General features: G+C 37.6%; 2 protein-coding genes across 3 annotated transcripts; both read right to left on the minus strand.

Moving 5' to 3' along the window:
• Positions 1-1,006: 1,006 nt before the first annotated feature.
• On the minus strand, positions 1,007-25,185 carry LOC120121966 (tobamovirus multiplication protein 3). 2 transcript variants are annotated; one of them, XM_039141227.1, is made up of 11 exons: positions 24,798-25,185; positions 24,374-24,464; positions 24,230-24,282; positions 24,038-24,130; positions 23,878-23,949; positions 19,428-19,500; positions 19,047-19,092; positions 18,316-18,379; positions 18,082-18,225; positions 3,815-3,817; positions 1,007-1,018 (listed from the first exon to the last, which is right to left on the minus strand). In XM_039141227.1, the coding sequence occupies exons 1-9, from the start codon at positions 24,948-24,950 to the stop codon at positions 18,112-18,114; spliced, it is 759 nt and encodes a 252-aa protein (XP_038997158.1). In that variant the 5' UTR covers positions 24,951-25,185; the 3' UTR covers positions 1,007-1,018; positions 3,815-3,817; positions 18,082-18,111. The 2 variants fall into 2 exon arrangements, with proteins under 2 accessions (XP_038997158.1, XP_038997157.1); XM_039141226.1 differs by lacking the exons at positions 1,007-1,018; positions 3,815-3,817 and adding exons at positions 16,376-16,730; positions 17,890-17,967 and having other exon boundaries at positions 18,172-18,225; positions 24,798-25,180.
• LOC120121967 (inositol oxygenase 1-like) lies at positions 1,574-9,558 on the minus strand. The gene is made up of 11 exons (XM_039141228.1): positions 9,259-9,558; positions 9,079-9,160; positions 8,809-8,890; positions 8,490-8,694; positions 8,338-8,397; positions 8,155-8,207; positions 7,943-8,065; positions 2,471-2,540; positions 2,284-2,362; positions 2,096-2,177; positions 1,574-1,613 (listed from the first exon to the last, which is right to left on the minus strand). The coding sequence occupies exons 1-11, from the start codon at positions 9,287-9,289 to the stop codon at positions 1,587-1,589; spliced, it is 894 nt and encodes a 297-aa protein (XP_038997159.1). The 5' UTR covers positions 9,290-9,558; the 3' UTR covers positions 1,574-1,586.
• Positions 25,186-27,547: the final 2,362 nt, after the last annotated feature.

Consider the following 27,547-nt stretch of genomic DNA (forward strand, 5'->3'; position numbering starts at 1 on the left):
TGGACGGATTCTCAAGAGCAATCGGAAGGTGTTCTATATTGGATGCTGAGATTTGGGGAATTATTGAGGGACTTGGTGTGGCTTGGGACGTCGGCTTACGGCATGTGATTGTGGAGACTGATAGGAAGGAAGTATACTCGCTGCTGAAACATGGCAACTGGACGGGTTTGTAGTCTCATCTGGTATCGCACCTCCTTGAGTTAATGGGCAGGGAATGGAATTTGGACGTAATGCATGTGTTTCGTGAAGCGAAACAAGTCGCAGATGGCATGGCGAAATTGGCGTGGAATTTATACTTTGGTTGTCACAAGTTCTGGAGCCATCCAGCTGAGATCCACGCTGCATACCAGTTGGTGCGAAGAGGTTTTTCGTCCTCTGCGGATTAGCAAGTTTTTTAGTCTTTCTCTCTTGTAATTAAAAAAAATGAATGTAATTACAAGTTAAATATTATCTAAAAGTTTACTACTAATAGCTAAATAGAAATTCACATGAATATTGGAGAGATGGATTTTTTTTAATTTAATTTTTTCCATTTAGAATATCAAATTTTAAAAGAATCTAGTATTTCATATTTCAAAATCTCTCAACATTTTATTTTATGGTAAAAAAATTCTATTTTAAAACATTAACGGTTTGTTAACCGATAGTCTCCATTAATAAAGTAATCTTTTTATCTTAAAATGAAATGTTACGGCCAAAATACTTAAAAAGGAATAAAGACCAAAATAATCATTTTAATAAAGACTAATTTTAATATTATACCTTATTAAAAATTCAAATTTTTAATTAATCATAAAATAATATATTCCAAAGAAGTTATCTTGATTAAAGTTTAACATTCACCAATCATGTGATTCATATTCAAATGATTTGAATCATTAAAATTAAATTTATCAACTTTAAAATCAATTGAAAACAAACTTAAGAAAGTTATTTCATCAAGTAGCATTTTATTAGTAGCTTACTGAACATAAAAGATAAATAATATATAAAAAAACTCATATCAACATTATAGGTTCTTATTTAACTTATAAAACAAATTATAAGCATGTCGGATTAAATTCATCTATAAATTTTTATACAACCAAAATCAATCATGAGAATGATCCTATCTAAAACCAAGAATAGTCATTACATCACGAATCAAACGATTTAAGTGATTAAAAGATTATTATCATCTCTTGAGATCCCGAGTTTGAATACCACCTATACATAAATATGAATATTGATTGTCAAATAATTAAGATCAAACACGAGAATAATAAATTAGTTTCGACAATAATTTGCCGAATAATTTTTATACATAAAATATTTTCTATTCATGATGAGGGTGGCAAAGCAGTATATGTATTCATATAGAATCAAAGACTTTTTATTGAAGGCAAAGCAAGGCAGTACATTTTTTTTACAGAAAATACAAAGATATCCTAAAACAATACTAAAAAGAAATATAAATAAACAACCCTTTTATTCCTAATTTCAAAACAACCCTCCTTTTTCTCACTAATAAAATATTAAACTCAAAACAAAGCATTAGAAATTTATGTATCTCATGGCCTTTACGCTCTCTGGCTTCACCTCCCACATCACCATTTTAGCTTGCCTGGGAAGTACTGCATTTGTTTGTTTATATAACCAATAAATTAATGAAAAATTATATTATCACACTCTCAACCCCTTTTTTTTCTCCACTATTTAAATAAATAAAGATGCTATGTAAGAAGATATGTAATTAAGAGTCATTGGAAGTGGAATGAGATTTTTTGGCATGATAATTAAACAGTCACTTTTTCCTATTCATTTTCTTTTTTAGTATTTTGATTCAATCTATCTCAAAAATGGCTCATTTGTGGATGAAAATTATTAGTCAATAAACTGGTAATGTCTTAAAATAGGGACTTCTTGCCCTACAACAAAATATTAGGGGTTAAAATGCTCCAAAATAAAAGAATAAGGCCTAAAGTAATTATTTAATCAAGTGTTAGTATTTTTTCCTAAAATAAAATATCTGTCGATAAAATATTAAAATAAATAAGAAAAAAATGATTATTTAACAGAATGCCATAGAGATATTTTATGTTATGGCCTTCTTTACCTTGTTTATGAGAGATAAATAGTACGGCTTGACTTTGTCAACGTCTATGAGGACTTTGCTTTTGCTGTAGAGATCATACTTGCTGAAAATCCGAAACAAAAACAATGGAAAAATAGAGTTTGGATTAAGATGATGTTCCCTTTACCTTAATGGTAAAATAAATGACAGAAGGGGTAAAATTATTTTACTTGAATATCTTGAGCCATTTCATATTCTCAATGTATTCTTCATTCATCAAGTGCTTATATGCATCACACCTATGTAAAGCTGCAAATTGAATTCGTTTCAATAACATTAACAGATTACTTAGATTTATGTTACTTTAAGCTCAAAATAGTTATAAAAAATGAAGAAAATTATTATTTTTTTATTTACCATAGAAGGAGTGGTATCTTATGATGAAGAGTCCAGCCGAAGGAAGAGTGGTTTTGTTCTCCTTAGCAACCTATACCATGTAAAATTTTGATTGAGCCTAATTAACCTGTTTGAATTTAACTTGAATCAAGCTCGAATTTAATTTCGAAGCTTTGAACTTCAAGTCGAATTTAAGCATCTTGTAACTTGAACTCGAGTTGTGATAAAATCAATTTAAAACAGGAAAAGATGTTGAAAAAACCACATGGGCTGCTAGTGTTAGCAGCCGGTGGCTTTGAATAATAATTTTTTATTATTTTTTAATGGTAAAATTACTAAAAATTAGTCATTATATTTTAGGGTATTTACAAATTAGTCCTTAAGTTTCAACTATAAATATCCTAGCTCATTTAGCTTCAAAACCATCCCAAAGCATTCTAGCTTTCTTCCAATACTAGAGAATTTAGAGAGTTTCTTGAGAGTTGTTTTCTCCTTTTTATCAAGAGAGAATTATCATTGTTCTCCTTGTAGATCGAGAGAAATTGTAATTCCTATTTTCTCATAGTGAAATTCTTCTACGTGCCCGTGGTTTTTACCCTATATATTTAGGGGTTTTCCACGTAAATTTTGTGTTTCTTTATCTTCAATTTTATTTTCTCAAATTATCAGTTGCGATTTTGCTCTATCCGATAGCCGTCTTCCGCAACAATTGGTATCAGAGCTAGATTTGAGTGTGTAATATATGCTTATTATCTTTGTGGTTGCCACCAAAAGGTGGATCCTCCAACATAAGAAAGTAAAAAGGCATTACCCATTCTTTGACGGTTCTAGAGAACTATTCACGATAGTGAAATAGTGGGAGCTATCCGAAATAGAAGCTATGGCAACGAAATTTGATATTGAAAAGTTCAATGGGAGAAATTTCATTGTGAAAATTAAAGATGAAGGCCATCCTGAGGAAAGACGGGTGTCTAGCGAACTAAGAAAGTAAAAAGGATCGATGACGGCTAGGAACTTTCACGATAGTGAAATTGTCAGCATCGAAAAAAGCTATGGCAACCAAATTTGATATTGAAAAGTTCAAGGGAGAAATTTCTCATTGTGAAAATTAAAGATGAAGGCCATCCTGAGGAAAGACGGGTGTCTAGCGGCTATCACTGAAAGGCCTGTGAATTTTGCAGATGACAGCAAATGGATCGAAATGGACGAAAATGCTATGGCAAACTTTCATCTAGCATTAGCAGATGAAGTATTGTCAAGCATCGAGGAGAAAAAAACAGCTAATGAGATATGGGATCATCTCACCAAATTGTACGTGGCCACATCGTTGCACAATAAAATTTTTCTTAAGAGGAAATTGTGCACTCTCTGTATGCCAGAATCTACTTCAGTGACGGAGCACTTAAATACACTGAACACCTTATTTTCTTAGCTTACATCCTTAAGCTGTAAAATAGGAGAACAAGAACGTGCTGAACTTCTACTTCAAAGTCTATTGGATTCGTATGATCAACTCATCATCAACTTGACAAACAGTAATGTCACCAGTCTAGTATTCGATGACTTTGCACCTGCTATCCTACAAGAAGAAAATTGGCGCAAGAACAAGGAAGACAGACAAGTAAATCTACAACAAGCAGAAGCGTTGAAAACGATGAGAGGGAGATCAACAGAACGTGGCCAAAGCAGCAGTCATAAACATGGTAGATCAAAGTCGTGGAGCAAGAAGAATTTAAACTGCTACCACTGTGGAAAGAAGGGTCACTTGAAGAAGGATTGTTGGAGTCTCAATAAAAACTCCAATCCACAAGGTAATACCGTAAACACTTCAGATGATGGAGATGTTCTATGCTGTGAAGCGTCAACCACCGTGGAAGGTAGAAAGAAATATGCAGATATATGGCTCATTGATTCAGGAGCAACATATCACATGACCTCAAGAAGAGAATGGTTCCATCATTATGAACCTGTCTCAGGAGGATCTGTGTATAGTTGCAATGATCATGCCTTAGAGATCATTGGCGTGGAAACCATCAAATTGAAGATGTATGATGGAACAATTAAAGTTGTTCAAGATGTGCGACACGTGAAAGGCATGAAGAAAAATTTATTATCCTACGGATTGTTGGATAATAATGCAAGCAAGATTGAAACACGGAAAGGAATCATGAAGGTGTTCCGTGGAGCGCTTATGGTGTTGAAAGGCGAAAAGATAGTTGCAAACTTGTACATGCTGAAGGGAGAGACTTTGCTAGAAGCAGAAGCCTCTGTTGCCTCATGTAGTTCAGATTCTGCAATGTTATGGCATCAGAAACTTGGACACATGTCAGAATAAGGAATGAAAGTCCTTGTGGAACAAAACCTACTTCCAGGCTTAACAAATGTAACACTTCCTTTGTGTGACCATTGCATAACAAGTAAGCAGCACCGGTTGAAATTCAACAAATCAAATTCTAGAGGCAAAAGTATTCTAGAATTGGTTCACTCTGACGTATGACAAGCACCAGTTACATCCCTAGGTGGAGCAAAATACTTTGTCTCATTTATTGATGACTACTCAAGGAGATGTTGGGTGTACCCTATCAAGAAGAAGTCAGACGTATTTTCAACTTTCAAAAACTTCAAGGCGCGGGTGGAACTTGATTCTGGAAATAAGATCAAGTGTTTCAGAACATATAATGGAGGGGAATACACAAGTGAAGAATTTGATGACTTTTGCAGGAAATAAGGTATCAAAAGACAGTTCATAATGGCGAACACTCCTCAACAAAATGGAGTAGTAGAGCGGATGAACAGAACCTTGTTACAAAGAACAAGAGCAATGTTGAGGGATGCGGGCCTAGAAAAATCATTCTGGGCAGAAGCAGCCAATACCGCCTGTTATTTGGTGAATCGAGCTCCATCAACTGCAATAGAGCTGAAGACACCAATGGAGATGTGGACTGGTAAACCAGCTGATTATTCAAACCTCCATGTATTTGGAAGTATTGTGTACGTGATGTACAACTCCCAAGAAATTTCAAAGCTGAATCCAAAATCCAGGAAATGCAAATTCTTGGGGTATTCTGATGGAGTAAAGGGGTATCGCTTGTGGGATCCCACTGCCCGCAAAGTGATCATCAGCAGGGATGTTATCTTTGTAGAAGATAAACTACAAAGAAAAGAAGAGGATGATAGCGCTGAAAAGTCAGAGACTACACAGATACATGTGGAAAAGAAGGTTGAACAAAGAGATTCCTCTGAAGCAGAACCAGCACATGATGAACAAGAACCAGAGAGTTCTGAAGCTCCAACAACTCGTCAATCATATCGTGTGAGAAGACGTCCCAATTGGCACTCAGATTATGTTATAGAAGAAAATGTTACATACTGCCTTTTAATAGAGGACGGTGAGCCATCAGCATATCAGGAGGCAATAAACAGCTCAGATGCTTCACTATGGATGATGGCGATGCAAGAAGAAATTGAAGCCCTTCATAAAAATTATATATGGGACCTTGTACCACTACCACAAGGAAGGAAGCCAATTGGTAACAAATGAGTCTTTAAAATCAAGCGAAACGGTGACGAACAAGTTGAGAGGTATCGTGCAAGACTGGTGGTAAAAGGATATGCTCAAAAAGAATGTATTGATTTCAATGAAATATTTTCTCCTGTGGTTTGACTAACAACAGTTCGAATAATTTTGGCGATGTGTGCTACATTAAACTTACATCTAGAGCAGCTAGATGTTAAAACTGCTTTTCTTCATGGAAATCTTGAAGAAGAGATTTATATGCTCCAGCCTGAAGGTTTTGAAGAAGAAGAAAAGAAGAACTTGGTTTGCAAGTTGAACAAATCTCTGTACGATCTAAAGCAGGCGCCGAGGTGTTGGTATAAGAGATTTGATTCCTTCATTATATGCCTTGGATACAACAGACTTAATGCAGACCCTTGTGTTTATTTCAAGAGGTCTGGTGATAACGATTTTGTTATATTGCTGTTGTATGTGGATGACATGTTGGTTGCAGGACCCAACAAAAGATCATATTGAAGAATTGAAGGCACAATTGTCTAGGGAATTTGAAATGAAGGACTTGGGATCAACAAACAAGATTCTAGGGATGCAAATTCACCGAGACAGAAGTAATAGAAATATTTGGCTTTCACAAAAGAATTACTTGAAGAAGATCTTGTCACGATTCAGCATGCAAGATTGTAATCCAATTTCTACCCCTCTTCCTATTAACTTCAAATTATCCTCCAGTATGAGTCCTAGCAGTGAAGAAGAGAGGATGGAGATGTCTCGAGTACCATATGCATCAGCAGTGGGAAGTTTAATGTTCGCTATGGTATGCACAAGACCAGACATTGCACAAGCAGTGGGAGTGATTAGTCGGTACATGGCGAATCCAGGCAAAGAGCATTGGAATACAGTAAAGAGGATCCTGAGATACATCAAAGGGACCTCAAATATTGCATTATGTTACGGAGGATCAAACTTACTCATCAATGGGTATGTAGATTCTGACTATGCAGGGGATTTGGATAAAAGCAAATCTACTACAGGATGTGTTCAAAGTTGCTGGTGGAGCTGTAAGCTGGGTTTTAAAATTGCAGTCAATTATGGCTACATCCACAATAGAAGCAGAATATGTAGCAGCTACACAAGCCAGTAAAGAAGCAATTTGGTTGAAGATGCTATTGGAGGAGCTTGGGCACAGTCAAGAGTATGTCTCTCTGTTTTGTGACAATCAAAGCGCCTTGCATCTAGCAAGGAATCCAGCATTTCATTCAAGAACAAAGCACATACAAGTTCAGTACCATTTCATTCGTGAAAAGGTGGAAGAATGAACGATAGATATGCAGAAGATCCATACCAAAGACAACATAGCAGATTTCATGACGAAGGCAATCAATGCTGATAAATTTACCTGGTGTCGATCCTCTTGTGGCCTGTCAGAGACGTAAGTAACATGATTGTACAAGGTAGAAAGAATGGTGTGAAGATATGATTGTTCCAATCAAATCTTCAAGTGGGAGATTGTTGAAAAAACCACATGGGTTGCTAGTGTTAGCAGCCGGTGGCTTTGAATAATAATTTTTTATTTTTTTATGGTAAAATTGCTAAAAATTAGTCATTGTATTTTAGGATATTTACAAATTAGTCCTTAAGTTTCAACTATAAATACCCTAGCTTCAAAACCATCCCAAAGTATTCTAGCTTTCTTCCAATACTAGAGAATTTATAGAGTTTCTTGAGAGTTGTTTTCTCCTTTTTATCAAGAGAGAATTATTATTGTTTTCTCCTTGGTAGATTGAGAGAAGTTGTAATTCCTATTTTCTCATAGTGAAATTCTTCTACCGTTGCCTGTGATTTTTTACCCTATATTATTTAGGGGTTTTCCACGTAAATTTTGTCTCTTTTATCTCCAATTTTATTTTCTCAAATTATCAGTTGCGATTTTTCTCTATCCGATAGCTGTCTTCCGCAACAAAAGAAGTGGTGTGTACCAAGTACATATAATCATCATGCCCCCATGATATCAAGACATTGTTCAGGCCGCAACCTTCTGAGTAATTCCCATATTTAGTGTTATAAGCAGGATTTTTGTTGTCTTGATTTTCCTGGAAATACTGTAGGAAAAAGATCTGACGAACAGTATGTGGATAATACAAGTTATCTATGAAGTATCAAGAAAATTATATAGCAATGAGTAATGGACCTTATGGTGCACGATTGATTCATCAAAGGCACATCCAACAGGAAATGTGTCCCCTGGAATGAAAGCAATCATTGCTAATTAATCAGTAGTTTAGAGTTCAGCATCATATATAATTATGAGTTCGATTTTAAATAATCGAATTATGAATGTTAAACAGGAATACTTAAAAAGGCAGTCACTCACCCACAACAGCCCATTGAGGAAGCTCACCAAAAGCAGGATGAAGAAGAACTTTTCCAAGATCTGCAGCAGATAAGCAAATAATAGTATATGGTATTCAATCTGGGATGTGAGGATAATATGCATGCATGCATGTATGTATGTGGTGTATGTACCATGGATAAGGGCAGTCAAGTGAAGCCAGTCCTCATCTGGATAGTCTTTTCTAATAGCTTCAGCAGTTTGCAGTAAATGCTGAATCTGAGGTTCATCTAAGTCAGAATCACTCTCATCCACAAACTCATTCAGAAGCTCACAGCATTCCCATATGCTCATTTCCACCCTCTTCAGCTCTCCATATTCCTTTCTCATCCTCCTTACCTACTCAAATACATACATGTAACATACATACATCACATCACATACACGTGACATGCTTACATACATACATATCATTCAAGAAAATGAAACAATTAGGTAAGAGAAACCACTTACAAAGTCAACAGTCTGGTTAATGTGATTTGTTCTGTTGAATTCCTCTACTCCCTTTTGCCTTTCACTTTCCACATGATAATCTCTGTTTTGCATTTTTCACAAACAGGTTTCCTTCCATTAAATCAAATCATTTCAAAATGGCCCATGTTTTCAATTCAAAACCACAAACAATACAAAACCGTTTTCTTTCGGCATTTTCGGATCAAACTAGTAGAAAAAACAGAATTTTTGTACGAATTTTTTTAGTAAGAAATGCAAGGAGCAAGGGACCTGAAAGTGTGGCCAAAAGAGTTGATATGAGGAGCCTCAAATCCCCCATCAGCAACCTTATGCCTCTCCTCAACCCCAATTTCTACATCACAAAAAATAATGAAAACCAACAACAATAAACAACAAAAAAATCATCTTTTTCAAGGATTCGTCAATGGAAGAACCAAAAAAAGAACTCACCAACTTCAGGCTGCTCAATGAGAATAGTCATCCTGATTCCGATCCGAACTGACGCTAAAAAGGAAGAAATTAAGATGAAAAGTAGAAATGGTTTTGGTTGTGTTTAAAGTTGAAAAAATGGGGTAATTTATGACAAAGAAAAAGTCCTTCCCCTGAGAATTCTGAGTATCCATATTTGCATGGCAAGAACAACCAATAAGCCCTTGCATGAAAAACTAGCAAGTACGTACATTGACACACTGACACGTCAAATGGACACAAAGATACGGTTTTTAAATATCATCAAGACACGTGTGACGGAAAAACAAGATGACAAGAAAACACGCTTTTCTTATGATACTGTGTATATGTATATAAAGGAAAGTTGTAAGGATAAACGGCAGGGGAAGAGAGCAGAGTGTCACGGACTTAATCGCTCAATAAGCCTCGTGCGGCCTTAGCTCCTTTTCGCCCCTTGCGATAGCTAAGTCAGCCTCACTCGAACTCGTGCTAGAGAAAGGGTTGGCAAGGAAACAAAGAAGAAAGGAAAGAACTTAGAGAGAAAGCTTGTTGAATGCTTGAATGCTTACAACTCTTGGATGATTTACAAATGAGGATTCTACACCTATTTATAGCATCCCACCTCCTCAATGGACGGTGGAGATTGATTTGATCCTACGGTAGGGAGAGATTCTCTAGAATTCTCCATTATTTCCTACCTAACATGGAAGACTCTAGAATGCTTCTAGAATATGTACAAGTCTTGAGTGTTCTAGAATAATCTACACTATTCTATCAACCTCCAAGACCAAATGTGGCCCAACATAGCCCAAAGTGTGGGGAAAAGGCCCAATTTCGTGACATTCTCCCCCACCTATTATGGCGTCGTCCTCGTCGCCTCGTACGCTTTGAGATGTTCTTCGAACTGCCACAAGTCTTCAGCTAGCTCCCATGTTGCCTCAGACTCTGGTAGTCCTTTCCACTTGATTAAATACTCGGTACGCGGTGGGACTCCTCTCTTGCGGACCGTCCTGCTTGTGAGCACCATTTCCACCTCTTTGTCATAAGACTTGGTTACTACGGGAGGTGCTCGATGCGAATACCCTCGGCTTGGGTCTTCCTTGTCGGCATGATATGGCTTGAGCATACTTACATGGAAGACCGGATGAATCTTAAGTGTACTTGGCAAGTCTAAGCGATAAGACACTTTTCCCACCTTGGCAAGTACTTGGAATGGTCCCTCGTATCTCCGTATTAGTCCTTTGTGAACGCTTCGGAGGGCTTGAATTGTTGTGGCAAAAGCTTCACAAAGACTAGGTCTCCAACGGAGAACTCTCGATGTCGCCTTTTCTCGTCCGCCCATTTCTTCATCTTCTTTCGTGCTTTCTCCAGACATGCGCGGGCGATGTCGGCGTTCTCCTCCCATGACTTAGCCATCTTGGCGGCCCCGGGACTCTTACCCTCGTCAAGTGGCATTGTCAATGTGTGCGGCGTGAGCGTTGTTGTCCGGTCGCAAGCTCGAACGGACTCCGGCCTGTGGCTTCACTTCGCTGCAAGTTATAAGAGAATTGGGCGACGTCTAGCAATTTAGCCCAATCTCGCTGGTTAGCACTCACAAAGTGCCGCAAATAACACTCCAACAAGGAGTTCACCCGTTCGGTCTGCCCATCAGTTTGAGGGTGAAGCTTGTGGAGAAATTTAACTCGGTGCCAAGGAGCTTGAACAATTCCGTCCAAAGGCGTCCGGTAATCGAGGGTCTCGATCACTGATGGCTCCTTGTAGCCCCAATGCTTCACGACATTCTTGAAGAATGCTCGCGCGGCCTCCTCCGCTGCAATCCTTGGGGCATGGTATGAAAGTCCCATACTTAGAAAATCGGTCCACGACGACCATGATCGAACCGTATCCCTCGGACTTGGGTAATGCACTAATGAAATCCAAGGTGATCGCATCCCAAGGTCTTTGGGGAACTGGTAAAGGTTCCAGTAATCCCGTCGGCTGTCGGTTCTCCACTTTCTTGTTGGCACACAGACAAGTCTTCACGTAAAGCTCCACGCTATCCTTCATATGGGGCCAATAGTAGCCGTCTCTAGCAATGCCATAGTGCGCTTTTGACCCGGATGACCAGCCCACTTGGTATCGTGACACTCTTTGACAAGATCTCGCCTTAAGTTGTCCCACTTTGGAACATAGATTCGTCGTCCCTTGGTGTAGAGTAGACCGTCCTCTACCCAAAACCGTTGGGTTTTGCCATCGCTAGCCAGCTTTACTAATTCTCTTGCCATTGGATCTTGCTCAAGGCCCTCCTTGATGCGCTCCAACACGGTTCCCTTGGCTAGAGAGATTGCAGCGAGCTCCGCCTTTCGACTTAAGGCATCGGCTACAACGTTGGCTTTGCCCGGCTTATATTCCAACGTGTAGTCGAACTCGGCTAGGAAGTCTTGCCACCTAGCTTGCTTTGGTGATAGCTTCTTCTGGGTCTGAAAGTAACTCGTCGCCACGTGTCGGTCTTGATGGTGAAGTGCGCGCCGAGTAAGTAATGTCTCCATACCCGCAAGCAATGGATGTGGCTGTCATCTCCTCTCTCTTGCACCGTACCGCCTCTCGGTCATTCAGCTTGCGGCTCTCAAATGCTATCGGGTGCCCCTCTTGCATTAATACTCCCCCGATAGCGAAGTCGGATGCATCGGTATGTATGAGTAGGTCCGTCAATGGTGATGCTCGCGCCGAGTAACCTGTATAAACCGGCGATAATAATTTACTAGACCAAGGAAGGACCTCATCTCACTTACCTTGGTCGGCGGTTCCCACTCGGTTATGGCCTTGATTTTGTTCCTATCCATTAATAGCTTCCCGTGGCCAATTACATGTCCAAGGAAGTGTACCTCCTCGGTGGCAAACGTGCACTTTTCCTTCTTGACGTACAGCTCGTTTTCTCGAAGTATCTTGAACACAATCCTCAAGTGGTCTACTGTTCTCTGATGGAGTTACTGTATACCACGATATCGTCCAAGTACACCACCATGAACTGGTCCAAGTACGGTTGGAAGAGCTTGTTCATGAGCGTGCAAAACGTCGCCGGTGCATTGGTTAGACCAAGGGCATGACCAACCACTCGAACGATCCGTATCGGGTGATGCATGCGGTCTTTGGCTCGTCGCCTTCTGCTATTCGAACTTGGTAGTAGCCTTTTGCAAGTCCATCTTTGTGTACACCTTGGCTCCTCCAAGTCTGTCAAATAAATCGCAATCAAAGGGATCGGGTAGCGATTTTTAATGGTTACCTTGTTAAGTGCCCGGTAATCGACGCCCATGCGCAATGACCCTCGTGCTTCTTTTGGAAGAGTACCGTGCGCCATACGGTGCCTTCGAAGGTCGAATCATTCCCATATCGACTACTCCTTGAGTTGCCTTCGAAGTTCCTCAAGTTCGGGTGGGGCCATTCGGTAGGGTGCCAGGCAGGCGGCTTGGCACCGGGTTCCAACTCGATCTTGTGATCCACCTCACGCCTCGGTGGAAGTTTATTTGGTAACTCGGGCGGCATCACGTCCTTGTTCTCCTCTAAGACTTCACGGATGATCAATGGTAGGTCATCCGTTTTCTCGATCTCGTCATCTCCTTTAGCATGGCCAAATAAGTAATGTCCCCTTTCTTGATGCCTTTACCAAGTTGTATGGCCGAGAGTTGTGTGGCATCTCGCCTTGCTCTTTCGGTGCCTCGACCGTGGGGATCATGCAGGAGACCCTTTCTCCAAGATGCAAACAGAACTAAAGGAAGGCTAGGGATAGCGGTTACCTGTCGGAGAAAGTCTAACCCCAAAACGACTTTAAAGTCATCCATGGGAATGACAGAAAAGTTCACTTGGCCCTTCCAAGTGCCTAAGCGTAGCTCGACCCCTCGTGCCACGCCATGGAGTGGTACAGCTTGTGTGTTTACCGTCTTGAGCCATCCTGTGCTCCCAGTGTATTTTAGGCCCAAACGGTTGGCTTCGTCTTTAGACACAAAATTGTGGGTAGCTCCCGTGTCCACCATGGCTCTTGTCGGCTTCTCGTTGATCACCGCTTCTACATACATGAGCCCATTACTCGATGTTGGTGTCAATGGCTTGGCCTTCAAGGCGTTTAGAACTTGGAGTGACCCTTACACAAGAAACATCCTCCTTGGGAACGAAGGCTTTTTCTTCTCTTCATAGTCCCTTCGCCCCGGACGTCGATCACGATCTCCCTCTTTAGCTTGTGGCCTTCGGTGATCTCGGTTCGGTTGCCTTGGTAATTCTCCCACCTCCCTTCGCCCCGGACGTCGATCACGATCTCCCTCTTTAGCTTGTGGCCTTCGGTGATCTCGGTCTCGGTTGCCTTGGTAATTCTCCCACCGTTCTCCCCCACCTTTGGCTGGATACTTATCTTTATTTTTCGTTGCATTGGTGTGGGAGTAGGGTTGGAAGTCGACGAGTGACTCGGCGATGGCAATGGCCTCATCAACCGTTTTAATGTCCCGACGGTGCATCTCTTGCTTGGCCCATCCTTGTAGTCCGTCAATGAAGTAGAACAAGAGATCTTCTTCGGACATATTGGGGATTTGAAGCATAAGAGTTGTGAACTCTTTCACATAGTCCCGCATAATACCCCGTTGCTTCAACTCCCGTAATTTCTTGCGAGCCTCGTAGACCACATTCTCGGGATAAAAGTGCTTCTTGAGTTCTTTCTTGAACTCATCCCATATCTACCGACAAGCTCCTCGCTCAATGTCGGCATGTTTCCTACGCCACCATAACATAGCAGTATCGGAAAGATATAAGGCAGCGGTCTTACCTTGGCGGCCTCGTCGTTAAGGCCGATTCCCTCGAAGTATTGCTCCATCCGCCATAGGTAGTTTTCGACTTCCTTGGCGTCTCTTGCCCCGTTGAACCCTTGTGGCTTGGGGCACTCGACCCTCGGGGTGGAGACATGGTTAGCGCTCCCGCTAACGGCGGCTCTCTTGCAGAGCGTCAAGTCCTCCCGCATCCCCTCGATGCTTTCACGGACGGCTTGGATCATATCCTCTAGTTGTATGAACCGAGCTTCCACCTCGTTGTTGGTCTCTTCGGCATTTCCTTTGAGTGTGTCAACTTGCTCCAAGACATGGTCCTCCAACGTCTTGAAGTCGTGTTGGACCCTCTCCAGCTTCTCGCCAAACTCTGCCACCATCGGTTCTATGGAAGCGCTCTCGCGGGCCTTACTTTGGTCCCTCTTCTTATTCTTGTTGTTGGGTGCAGCTTCTCTTCCACGTTCCTCAGCAACAGTCGACTCGTTCGAATTTCCGGCCATTCCTACAATACACGTGCACGATATTGACGCCTTTACTGGCTCTGATACCAACTGTCACGGACTTAATCGCTCAATAAGCCTCGTGCGGCCTTAGCTCCTTTTCGCCCCTTGCGATAGCTAAGTCAGCCTCACTCGAACTCGTGCTAGAGAAAGGGTTGGCAAGGAAACAAAGAAGAAAGGAAAGAACTTAGAGAGAAAGCTTGTTGAATGCTTGAATGCTTACAACTCTTGGATGATTTACAAATGAGGATTCTACACCTATTTATAGCATCCCACCTCCTCAATGGACGGTGGAGATTGATTTGATCCTACGGTAGGGAGAGATTCTCTAGAATTCTCCATTATATTTCCTACCTAACATGGAAGACTCTAGAATGCTTCTAGAATATGTACAAGTCTTGAGTGTTCTAGAATAATCTACACTATTCTATCAACCTCCAAGACCAAATGTGGCCCAACATAGCCCAAAGTGTGGGGAAAAGGCCCAATTTCGTGACAAGAGGCACCCATGGCCATGCAAGTGGGCGGCAGAGATGATTTTGGGTTTTGGGTATATATATCAAGATCTCGTTTTCTACAGATAATTTTGTTGTCCCCTTCAATTGTTGAAACAAGTGACGACTCAGTTTGCTCCCGGTGTATTAATTTTAAACGTTTATGTTCTTTGAATGACACCTGCTTCACTTTCTATCTACAGTTAAAAGACAGTATTGTGCCTTCTCCTTTCGCTTTTGAATTTTTTTTTAGAATAACTAATTTAATTAAAATAAAAAATATCACAAATTACAATAAAGATTTACCATCACTTAAATTAAACACATAATTAAAAAAAAATTCTATAATTATTGAAACAAAACTAACAATTTAAGATCACATAAAGATCGTACAAGGAAATATTAAAAATCTAATTAAGAAACTCGAACAGAGATACAAACAAATTTAATAGCATCGACAAACGAACCACAAAAAAAATCAAGCTATTGAAAGACCACCGACAAACCGCAAATCAAAACTCGAGCGACGTGAAAAGCTATAGCTATCCAAATCTAATTCGAGGGTCTAAAGCAGGAAAGATCAACAAGATATCAGATAAGTGTCATCTTGATCAGTCGTGACGATATCAAATCAACCGTTAGAGAAAAAAAAGATAAATAAAAAACGATCAAACAATAAAAAAATATGCCAAAAAACATAAGAAAATATGTCATAAAGACAAATGAAAACGTATGATACAAATAGACTTATTTAAAATAAAATTAAAACTAAAGAAACTAGAAGTACAATATTAAAAAAAAGACAATAAAAATACAGGTAGTCGACAACCACTTTTGAATCTCTCTTCTATTTATTTTCGTTCCTAATAATTAGATTTAAATGTTAAATTAATCTATTTAACATTTCAATGGAAAATACACACATGCAACGGACATTTTTGCCTGTTTCGATTCTAAAAATCGGTTGTGAAGAATGAAATTCAAACTTACATAGATTTATCTAATGCCATAGTGTAAATTTAATGATAATTATATAAATTAATTCATTAAATTAATGACGTAAACCAGTCATTTATACCTGTTAACAACTCAATCTTAGCCCAAAAATACGAATTCAGCTCAGTAAATGGTAAATCAAATGCCTTTAATCCTCTAACGTAATAATGCTCAGCTACCATTCAAGAAAATGTTAAGAGTTAGGTTTAGAATGGTAGGTTTTTCAACCATTAGAAAAAAAGGTTCTTTATATATAGATATATATTGTTTTTCAGTATTGAAATTGCATAAATCACATTTTGATTCAGCTATGAAATAATTTTTGCCGAGGGAAGTCATCTCATCCTGAAATCACATCTTTTTGTTAGCAATTTAATCCATAAAGCAAAATATAATCATCAGCTTACACGATTGTATAGGTCTACTCCAAAAACAAATTCAAACAAAAATCTACACACTGAGAAGTTCAGAATCCATGAGGTCAGCTTGTGAGTACAAACAAAACACCAGACCATTGAGTTTTTGCCCTTAACTATTCCTGATTTTCTCTTCTTCTTTTTTGCAGGGTACAGGATAAGAACCATTACAAAAAGCATCTGAATCGTTCAGCTTATGGGATGATACTGGGTAATACCTCGTTTTGGTGGCAACTTCCTCAGTATGAAAAGCACCAGAGATGAAGGTAGTATCTCCACCAACTGCCCAACATATTCCAAAGTTATATTTCTAATCCGCATTATCAAACAAATAAACCTTGTATTTTCAAACACAGTACAACATGATAGCAAGTCCTTTCAATTTTGGTAGCAAAAGGTATATAGTAGTAAGAGAAGAAAATTCCTTCTAGTGCAACTTTAACTGAAAAAAGGATTATTGCACCCCAAGTCTAACCATTGCCAACTACCTCGTTTTTACCATTTTTACCATCATTGCTGTCCATATCTGAGACCCAGCGAAGAATTCTTAGTCCCATGCTTAAGAATTATAAGGATATAATAAGTCTTGGTGAATAAAAAATAATGGTAGGGAGAGAACTGAGTTCCGCACTTTAATTGTTTTATTTGGTTATCTTGTAAATTTGAAACAGCTCATTGCTCAGTAGATACCGACTTAGCTACTGATTATTATCTATATTAAAGTACTAGACAAATGAAGCATATTACCGACACACGGTGTATATAGGTCGTACAATGTAGTGCAAGTCATGTGTTGATTATATTCAACAATACAATCAGAATATAGTTGCAATGATAAATCTATTATATTTAATTAAACAAAATGTAACAGGAAAACTCTCACAAAATCTGAAAGCTGTTCTTCAATTTCATTAGTAAAATTCAAAAACCTAAGTCTAGCAGACTTGAGTATCAATTATCAGTGAAACTACATAGGTAACTAGCAGGCTTGAGTTTCAATTATCAGAGAAACTGTAACTAGCAGGCTTGAGTTTCAATTATCAGAGAAACTACATAGATAAACTGTTAAACATAAGGTCCAAGAGTTAGTTTGCAGTTGCGTGTTGATAGACTAACCGACCAAATAGTATAGATGTTAAAACAACCTCCTGTTCTTGCAAAAGTCATAAAGGTTCGATTAAAGCTGGTCATAGAACATTCTTCTACGTGATAATCTGATGTCAACAAAAGACTTGTAAATTGCCTACTGAACTATCAGTTTCTTGAAATATGCATTCCTAGTTAACTAAAACAAGTAAGCAGCAAATACACGAGGCAAATGTGACAATTTTTCAGTATTTGTATGGCAATAAGATGAGTTAGGCAACCTTCACACTGTTTCAATATGAATTTCTTAATCAGTAGCAATAAGCAACATGATAGAACTATTTGCCAAACTTACCAGGTAATATATGAGGTTTAGAACTGGATGGTCTAAAACATCAAGGTCAGCGGCTTTGTCAAATGCATTAAAGCACATCTACACAGAAAACAACAATAGAGCTCAAATATGATAAAAACTAGTCAAACAACCAACGATTGATGAATTGGATATTGATCTAAATCTAAACCAGCTAGCAGCTAAAGGTTCAACTAAAGTTTCATAAAGCCTAAAGAAACTTGCTTAAAGCATGTCAATTTGAAAAATGTAGATAGAAGAGCCAGAAAGGAAAGAAGAGATCACCATAATGCATCTGACTAGGAAACATAAGAAGCATATGGTCGTCACATAACCAACCTGCCCAAGCCAAAAAGAAATAACAGTAAAAAAATAGTAAATAAAAGAATTATTGGAATGAGAAACCACAACTAGAGAGTAGATATGTACTTCTTGCAGCTTCTTACGCCGCCCTTTGGACTCTACAGGGAATCGCTGCAACATTAAGAAAAGTCTGCAAAGAGAAATATTATTACACAGCTTCTCAATGCAATTTGCTTACAAATCATATGAGCAGACATTTTCAATAAATAGAAAAGAAATCGTGGATATAAAGGTTTAATATAACATCTTATGTTTAATATTTCCTAATAAAATGAGAAATACGATGTATTTATTGTGAAATGAATAAAGGTAAGTGGAGTTCAATATTTTCTATCAGCTAATGCAACCAATTCTATTTTTCGTACCTAAAATAGCTTTTTAAGAAAATAAAGAATGATTCAAAAATTAACAATTGAAATTATTTCATAAATTGGAAAAAAAGGATGAAGACAATAAATGTAATAAAAATATTGGGAAAAGTAAATGTTAATTCTGTCTTCACAAGATTCCAAACCCCTTAAGCCACTTTGAGGTATAATACCATACATATTGAATTAGCTCGCGGAACAAGTAAGATGTCCCGTCATTATACTAGACCTTAGTTAAGAAGAGATAACTTTTAACAAAGAAGCAGAAGAGTTGCCAATAACAAGCACAAGTTTGAACAACATAGAAATGACAATGATATACCAATTTCAGCATGTAACCTTAACAAAAAAAAAACCACATAAACACACGGAATTTGATCTTATGCTATAAAATAACATGCAACAATATAATAAATGCAATATAATTACCTTCCACCATATAGTAAAAACCCAAGGGCTGCAAACAATGACACACCTGCGCATATACATAAGATTAAAATAATTTATTTATTCCTTAGTGAAAACAAATTACGAGATTAATATCTATAAAGCATCTAAAATTACTTAGGCTCCATTTGCTAAATGCTTTTAATTTTTTCCCTTTGCTGCACTTCTTTTTTACTTTTTTGCCAAAAAAAATGACAGGATATGAGGAAAAGCAAAAATAAAATGTGAATAGAATATAAAAGATAAGAAAAAAAAGAAGCATTTTACAGAACAGAGCCCGAGTGATTATCCATAAAATATCTAGAAAGCACCCGACGAACAGTTAACTATAATGAACCTACTAAGGATATAGCAAATAATTACCTGCAAAGAACACCTTAGAGAGGATGACCAAAACTGGTATACATTTCCACCATAATATCAGCCACATTGCAATCTGCAATCAATTCCCCCCAGCCCCACATCACAAAAAAGAAATTTAGTAATATCTTCTCAAAAGATATAATGCCAAAGTAGTATGCAACAATACTTGCAAAGAGTAATAGAATGACTGCCTAGCTAGGATGAGAGAAATCTATACTGTAGGTTCATATTTACTACAAAAATGTAGAACAAGTTCCATTGACATCCTTGACATTGTTCGAGTCAAAGTTATAGTGTCTTCTAGCCTACTATCTTAATCTTATGGTTACCTTTATCCAACCACCTCATATTTCATAGAAACGAGTACAAGACTAGCTTATAAGCATTGCTCCAGCAGAAGAAATCAACAACAGAATGAAGGAAAATGAAGCTAACACAAATACAGTGTGAAGAATTTCAGAGCATCATAAATAATAACAAAGTTGAGGAGTGAACTAGCAAACATAAGCAAATTAGTATAACATAACACATGAGAAGTTCCAAGCTACCAATCGCTTCTTATCAACTTTGCTTCTCTAAATTTATCTTCTCCCTTGAAGCAGACGTGTTTTTTTGCTTTGAACTAATCTTCCCACAATATTCATCTCATAAATAAAAAAATGGGCATTTGATTATTTTCTAATTTAGTTCTCATGCAATTAAAGAATTAAAACAGAAAATAAGTCCACTGAAAATTTTGCCATGTAGGGCAGAAACTTTAGATTCTCCCTCTACGAAAAAAAAAATCATTTACTAACAATATGCTTATTGATGGATGAAGTTGGTTTCGAGGATTTGGTCAGCTTATCAATTCAAGATTGTAAGAAAAATCAGAGGAATGCTGGAATTTTCAGCATTCTGAAGAATACCAAAATTGCAATAAAAAATTGGGAACCCAGTAGAAAATACAAGTTTCCTGGGGATTTGATTTCAGATATTGAATTAAAGATTCAGAAGCTAGAAGTGGATGTTCATCATGGTCTTGGTTCCAATTCTGAGATAGAACATGAGTTGAAGTGTTAAGATCAGAATTGTGGAGGTTGTATAAGATAGAGGAGCAGATTTGGTTCCAAAACTCAAGATCGAAGTGGGTAGAAGATGGTGACAGAAACACGATATTTTCATACATGTGCTTCAATTAGGAGGAAAAGAAATGCCTTGAATGCTCTACTTGTCAATGGCAACTCTGTTCATGACCCGAATGTGATTAAGTCAACAGTCAGAGATCATTTTTTCAAGGCTTTCAATGATCAGTTTACTCTACAAGTGGAAGACATAGGACTGGATTTTTAAAGTATTACTCACAAGCAGAGTTTGAGATTGGAGAAAGAATTCACTGAGGAGGAAATTTGGGAGTCTTTAGAGTCTTGTAATGGGAATAAAGCTCTTGGGCCAGACGGTCTAAATATATGATTCTTTAAGAGATTTTGGAATGTGCTTAAGGGAGATGTCATGAAGTTCTTCAATAACTTCTATTTGGGTAAAGAGTGGGAACATGGTATTAATCATACCTTTATTACTCTTATCCCTAAGGTATCTAATAGTGGTGATCTTGATGACTTCATACCTATTAGCTTAGTTGGTGGATTATATAAGATACTCTCTAAGTGTCTTTCGAGGAGGTTGAGGAGCTGTATATCAGAATTAATCAGCCCTACACTATTCGCTTTTATACCAGGCCGACAAATATTAGATTGCTCTTTAATTGCCAATGAAGGAATAGACTATCTGAGGAAAAATGGGCTTAAAGGCTGTGTTTTTAAAGCTGATTTCAAGAAAGCTTATGATTCGGTGGATTGGAATATTCTGCTTTTAGTTATGGAGAAGATGGGTTTCGGTTCAAGGTGGAGAGGCTGGATCAGAAAATGTGTTACCACAGCTTCAGTTTCTGTTCTTGTTAATGGAGTTCCTACTGAGGAAATTTCTATGGCAAAGGGTCTTAGACAGGGATGTCCTTTATCTCCTTTGTTGTTTAATTTTATTGGTGAACTCCTTAATTACTGATCTTAAAGGCTGCTTCTCGGGGGCTGTTTTCGGGACTGGTTATTGGGAGGGATGAGGGGTCTTTTAAGCTCTCTCACTTACAGTTTGCGGATGATCTCATTATATTTAGTGGTGCTTCGAAAACGCAAATTCTAAATGTGAAAAGGGTGCTTCGAGTGTTTCAAGTAATTTCGGGTTCACAACTCAATATGAAGAAATGTAAACTATTTGGTGTGAATTTGAATGACGAGGATGTGCATGAGTGGGCTCACACTATTGGTTGTTCAGTTGGTAGCTTTCCCTCCGACTATCTAGGGCTTTCTTTGGGGGCTACTAGGAATTCTGCTTCTATTTGGAATCCAGTGATCAGTAATTTTTCCAAAAAGTTAACAGGATGGAAGGTTGCCTCTCTTTCTTTAGCAGGGATATTGGTACTGATTAAGTCGGTTCTATGTTCGCTCCCTATTTATTATTTATCTCTATTTAAGATACCAGCTTCGGTTCTTAAAACCCTCAATTCAATGATGTCAAATTTTCTATGGGGAGGGGGAGTAGATAAAAGGAAGATCCACTGGGTTAGCTGGTCGAATGTATGCAAATTAAAGATGGAGGGGGGTTTGGGTGTGTTGAATCTGAATTTGATGAATAGAGCACTTTTAGAAAAATGGTCTTGGAGGTATGCAAACGAAAGGGGGTCTGTTTGGAGGGATTTTATTTGTTCTAAATATAATCTGGATCCTTCTTTGTTAATGTTTGAAAATAAGACACCAAACAAAGTTTCTTGGTTGTGGAGATCAGTGGTTTCTAATCACTTTAAAGAGGACCCTGTTGGCTCTAAGTTGAGAAGTATGTGTTCTGTTTTAGTTGGAGATGGCAAATTTATTCGATTTTGGCAGGACTGTTGGGCTTTGGATTATTCTCTTATGCTTATTTTTCCTAGACTGTTTTCCATTTCCATCAACAAGACGGGTAAATTAGTTGAGTTTGGGGAGTATAGCTCTACTGGATGGATTTGAGAAGTGCAGTTTCGCAGGAACTTAAATGACTGGGAGATAGATCAGTGGGCTAATCTGATGGCTGTCATCTCGTCTTTCGCTCTATCTAGATAGTTCGGATGGAATGATTTGGAAAGGGCCTGGTGATTTATGTGGCAGGTTGTTCTAGGGAGGTTGGCTGTTAAAACAGAACTGGTGAAAAGAGGAATTTCAGGAATTCAAAATCTGTTATGCCCTCTTTGCATGATGGAGGAAGAGTCTCCTTCACATTTTTTTTTCTCTTGTTCGGTGGTGTGGTCTGTTTGGAACAAATTCCTCAACTTTTGGAAAATTAAGACTGTTTTCCATTCTAATGCTAAAAGTTTTCTCCTGGCTTGGGATGCTTTGAGGACTAATTCTATGATCTGGTCTCTCATTCCAGGGGTTGTTATTTGGACTACTTGGAAATTGAGGAACTCAATTGTATTTGAAGGAGGGAAGTTGGATGAGGTTGAATTCTTCTTTTTAGCAAGATTTAGGCTTGCTTCCTGGTTCCTAGCAAAAAATAAAGGTGTATATATTCTAAAAGACTCTTATTTCAGACCATTCTTTAGGGGACTATTATTCCATCCGTTCTAAGCTGATTATGTCTACTCTTCCTTGGCATCCTCCTCCTATGGGCTTTGTAAAAATAAATGTTGACGCAGCTACGACTAAGGATTGGAAGAAGAGCGGTTTAAAAGATTCCTCGGGAGATACCTTAGGGTCTTTCAAGGAGCCTGCTGGTCTGGGGCCTCCGACCTATTTGGAGTTAAAAGCTATTCAAAAAGGGCTAATTTTCTTTGCTGATTTTCGAGATAGACTACAGGACCGGTTGATTATTGAAAGTGACAGCAAAATCGCAGTGGATTGGATTAAGGGGGTTGATTTATGCCCTGATGTTTATGCTTCTTTGGTTAGAGACATTGTTCATAGGCTTAATGTGTTCGAAGGTGTGGTTAGATGGGTAAATGGGACAGCCAATCTAGAGGCTGATGCCTTAGCTAAGGAAGGAATTGGTTGATGTATATGGGGCGCAAGATTCCTTTGTGTGTACTTGCCTGTGTTTAGTGCATTTCTAGGGATGTATCTTATGTATCTTATTGTTTTGTTCAATAAAATCCTAAGGCACTCTTTTCCTCCTTCCGCTGATTAAGGAGCTTATTTTCAAGCTCCTCTAATCTAGGAGGAGGTTTTTAACGAGGCCTGAAATTCTTATAAAAAAAACAATATGCTTATTGATATAATTCCATTTACAGTATAGAATTTGCAAGAAATTAGACAAATAAGTAAATAAATAATACTATATAATAGCAATCTTTTATGAAATATAACTAGTTTCTGAATACAATGAATTCAACTTCCAATCCTCCTTTTGTTGGCACTTATACCAAAATAATATAACATAAATTTACCTGAATGGTATAAACCACAGCATTAATTGTAAAGAAACTTGGCCTTAGTCCATCAGTTGATACAGCACGTGCCTGTTTTAGGATACACAGAGTTAAAGTAACACAAAATAAGAAAGATCAGACCAGGGAGACAAACAGGAAAAAGCTCCAGTAACCTAACCTGGTAGTAGATCTCAGCCCAAAACAAGACCAAAAGTGCATAAGTCGTGAAGAAAGCTAGACTTGGCATGTCAAGCAAGATATGTTGAGCAATCTAAGAAAAAAAAGAAACATCCGACAACAGATCATGAACAATTCAATCTCGAGTATAAATCGGAAAGAAAAATAAAACATGTAATGGTTTATTGCAAACCTCTGGATGTAACTTCTGCACATCCCGTCTGAAAACAAATGCTAGCCCTCGAACTGCCATATAATTGAAAGCATTATTAATAAAGAACCCAAAACAAAAACCAACAAAAAAAAGTGTTATTAATAGAAATTTTCAGATACAAACCCCCATTCACCAGGAAATTCAGAAAATGGAAGACCTTCTGCGTGGTCCAGCCATACTCGGGAACTCTCAACTGTATCCGAATCAGTTGAACCTAAAAATATAAACAATTAAATAGTTTACAAACAACGCGGATCATTAATAAGCGACATTCTTGACAATAACATCATATTAGGTAAAAGTTCTAAAACAGATTCTTACTTGCACATAGATTTCCACCCCTTCTTTTTCACGTTAAAAAGGGTAAATCAATTAAGGAAAAGCTTTTTTTTTTCCTTCTTTTTTTTTCAAATTGAAAAGGGTAATCATCAATTTTCCTAGACGAACAGGCAATCAAACGGAGAGCTAAACCCTAAATACTAACAAATATATTTTCCCCTTAAATGGTAAATATAAAGTATTGATGAAAAGTGGAGGAGATTCATACAAGAGCGACGGCGGCGACAAGACCGTAGAGAGCGGCGAGAATGTGAAAAATCCGATCCTGCCAGAGCGGCGATTCGTTAACTTCGTGCCACCAATTCGATTCTTCTTTGAGCTTCAAAGCTACTACTGCCTCCTCCACACCGTTATTCCCCATCTGCCTCGCCAATCTCCGTCGTATTCTGCTTTCTACTCTCTTTCCGAACAATAATGTTAAAATTCCATAGTACGATTGATTAATTTGATTTTTGATCCTCTTTATATCAAAATAAGATTTGAATATCAAAATCCTAAGAAAAGTTGAGATCAAGTTTGATTTGATAATAAATAATTTCCGGAATTTGTTTTTTTTTTCGTATATGAAATTATTATGGAGCAAAGCAAGCACAGGTCGACGAAATGGAAAGAAAACAAGGGTGATTTGATGTTGTGTTTTTCTTTTGGGTTCCTCCTTTGAAGCTACCGGCAATTGTCGGTAATCAGTTTGAGAAATGACAGGATATGTATGGACGGGATGATCTTACGTGTCTTTAACAGAACCGTCAATCAATACTGCGCAGCCAAATGTTAGACTTTGATTAGCTGATGTATTAGGAATTACCGGTGGTACGCGTGTTTTGTTTTCTTACGTATTTTTTACTGCTCGCGTAAATAATACAAACAGTAATTATTTGTCTAGAGGGAATGAAAGTTTTTTTAATTAAACAGTAAGTAGTTAACTTTATAATAATATTTGTATTTTATAATATGATTAAAATCTGTATCGTAAAACGAATTAGTACATATTAGAAAAAAAATTTAAAAATTATTTTACAGTATTTAGATGATATTATTGTAAATACTCGATTTGTCCGGGGTTATGTCGGAACAGACCCGAAGCAATAGCAACCTAACCCGACCCCAAACCAGCTGAAGACCCATCTCAAGCTCAATGATCATCAGCAGTTGCATGCAAAAAAGAAGGAAAATCAAGATCGGTTTTTAGCAGTTAACAACCCGATGGTGGGGGTTAACAAGGAGAAAAAGGAAAAAGAGTGAAAAGAAAAATAGAGATGAATCATCCGAGAGATTATCAAGCATCACAAACAAAAAAATCGAAAAAAGGATATTACACACAGAAACCATTACGAGAGAGACTAGAGATCATTGTATTTGTTTTTTTTTTTTCAAAACACAAGAGAGCTTCCCCTATTGATTCTTTTTACAGAGAAGGAAAAAACATTGTATTTGAAGATCAAAGGAAACAGAGCCCTTTTTTATCGAACCAAAGCAATACACAGAATTAAAAAAGGGTATTTTTTTTAAATTTTCACTATCTATTGCTTTCATAATGTTCTTGTGTGTGCATATGTTTTGAATCGAAACCAAATCAAAAACATAAAGAAATAGTGGTATGTTCACCTTAGTGATAGGGGCTATTTCTAGTGAAAGGAAGTTAAGGGTTGCATCCTTAGGGTGATTAGAAACTTGTTAGTTTAGCATCCTTGGGTCGGTTTAGGAGATTATCTTTAGAAAGAGTAATCTAGAAAAAACATTTAAGATCCTGTTAAAAACGAAACCTTGCCCATAGAAATGAAAAATCCAAATGAAAATTTACCTTTCTTCTTCGTCAGTAAGTTTCTTTCCGTCGTTGGAGGCTTTGAACGATAAAGGATTGTAGTGGTCGCTTTGCTTCAGTAGAGGTTTTGTGTCATTACTGTGGCCGTTGAACATGGTGGCAGGCGAAGAGAGTTTTGTAGCTCTCTGGTTTCCATCAAGAAGAAAATGAGAGTGAAGAAGATGATACAAGTGTGGCTGAAGGTTTAGTTTGAAATGAGTTTAGGGTTAGTCTAAGATAAGTTTTATATTAGCCTATTAGGGTTAATTCCTTAAGGTCACTAGTCTTATGTCAATTTAAATGTTTGTTTGTTTGTTTATACATTTGGAATGTCATTCTGAATCTTTTTATTTTAATCCTACGTATGTTTGGGATTTATCCTGGTTCCAATACTTATAACTCTGTTAAGTTGTATGTTAGTCCCACGGTATATCTATTTTATATATTTAAGCCTCATACTTATTTGATGCTTGGTGTTATATATATATATTTAGTGTAGTTTGGTTCTATTGCTTATACGTATGCACATTTATTAATGCACACATTTGTCAGCTCTTTGTTATCATGGTTACACATGTCACCATGTAATAACCTTTCATGCATAAATGCATACGCCCATTTATATCATGTTGTTTTCCCAAGCTAATGCTATGTCAGCTTCGGTGTGGGGTCATTATTCAACTTGTCTTTTATTTTCTTCTTTCATGATTTGTGTGTTGAGAATGGTGAATGAGTCGTATAATTAAATGGCTTTAATTATATGTTTTTATGCATACCTTTGAATTTTTACTTGACTCATTTGTTAGCATATCATTCAATTAAATTGCATGGTAACCTCATTTGCATAACTCGACATATTACATAATTGGATTAAGGGTAATATACTTTTAATTTAAAATTGTTTTAAGTGGGTTGTCATAACGCATTTGAGGTCCGATTTTAATGATTTTAAAATAAAAGTATATCCCATTAGTGACGCCTAAAAATTGATCCATCACTTTAAAATTTGGGAATGAAAGAAAAAGAAATGTTCAGCTATTTAAATTTATCGAGAAAAGGTTGTTATAGCTTTTAAGATCTGGTCTCGATATTTGTAAATAATCGAACATTCTTTATCTTTCTATAACGACTTGTAATTTTAATTTAATTTATTTGAG

This window comes from Hibiscus syriacus, unplaced genomic scaffold (assembly GCF_006381635.1).
Source record: "Hibiscus syriacus cultivar Baekdansim isolate YM2019G1 unplaced genomic scaffold, ASM638163v2 tig00110384_pilon, whole genome shotgun sequence".
Lineage (NCBI taxonomy): Eukaryota > Viridiplantae > Streptophyta > Magnoliopsida > Malvales > Malvaceae > Hibiscus > Hibiscus syriacus.

Bases quoted from the DNA above. Each gene is read 5' to 3' on its own strand.
- LOC120121967 (XM_039141228.1), bottom strand. From the start codon at position 9,289: ATGACTATTCTCATTGAGCAGCCTGAAGTTG. The intron at 9,161-9,258 runs GTGAGTTCTTTT...TTTGTGATGTAG, and splicing joins CATTGAGCAGCCTGAAGTTG to AAATTGGGGTTGAGGAGAGG. The intron at 8,066-8,154 runs GTCCATTACTCA...TTTTTCCTACAG, and splicing joins AATCAATCGTGCACCATAAG to TATTTCCAGGAAAATCAAGA.
- LOC120121966 (XM_039141226.1), bottom strand. From the start codon at position 24,950: ATGGGGAATAACGGTGTGGAGGAGGCAGTAGTAGCTTTGAAGCTCAAA. The intron at 24,283-24,373 runs GTTTGTATCTGA...ATTATATGGCAG, and splicing joins GAATTTCCTGGTGAATGGGG to TTCGAGGGCTAGCATTTGTT. The intron at 23,950-24,037 runs GTTAGGTTACTG...ATCCTAAAACAG, and splicing joins GGGCTGAGATCTACTACCAG to GCACGTGCTGTATCAACTGA.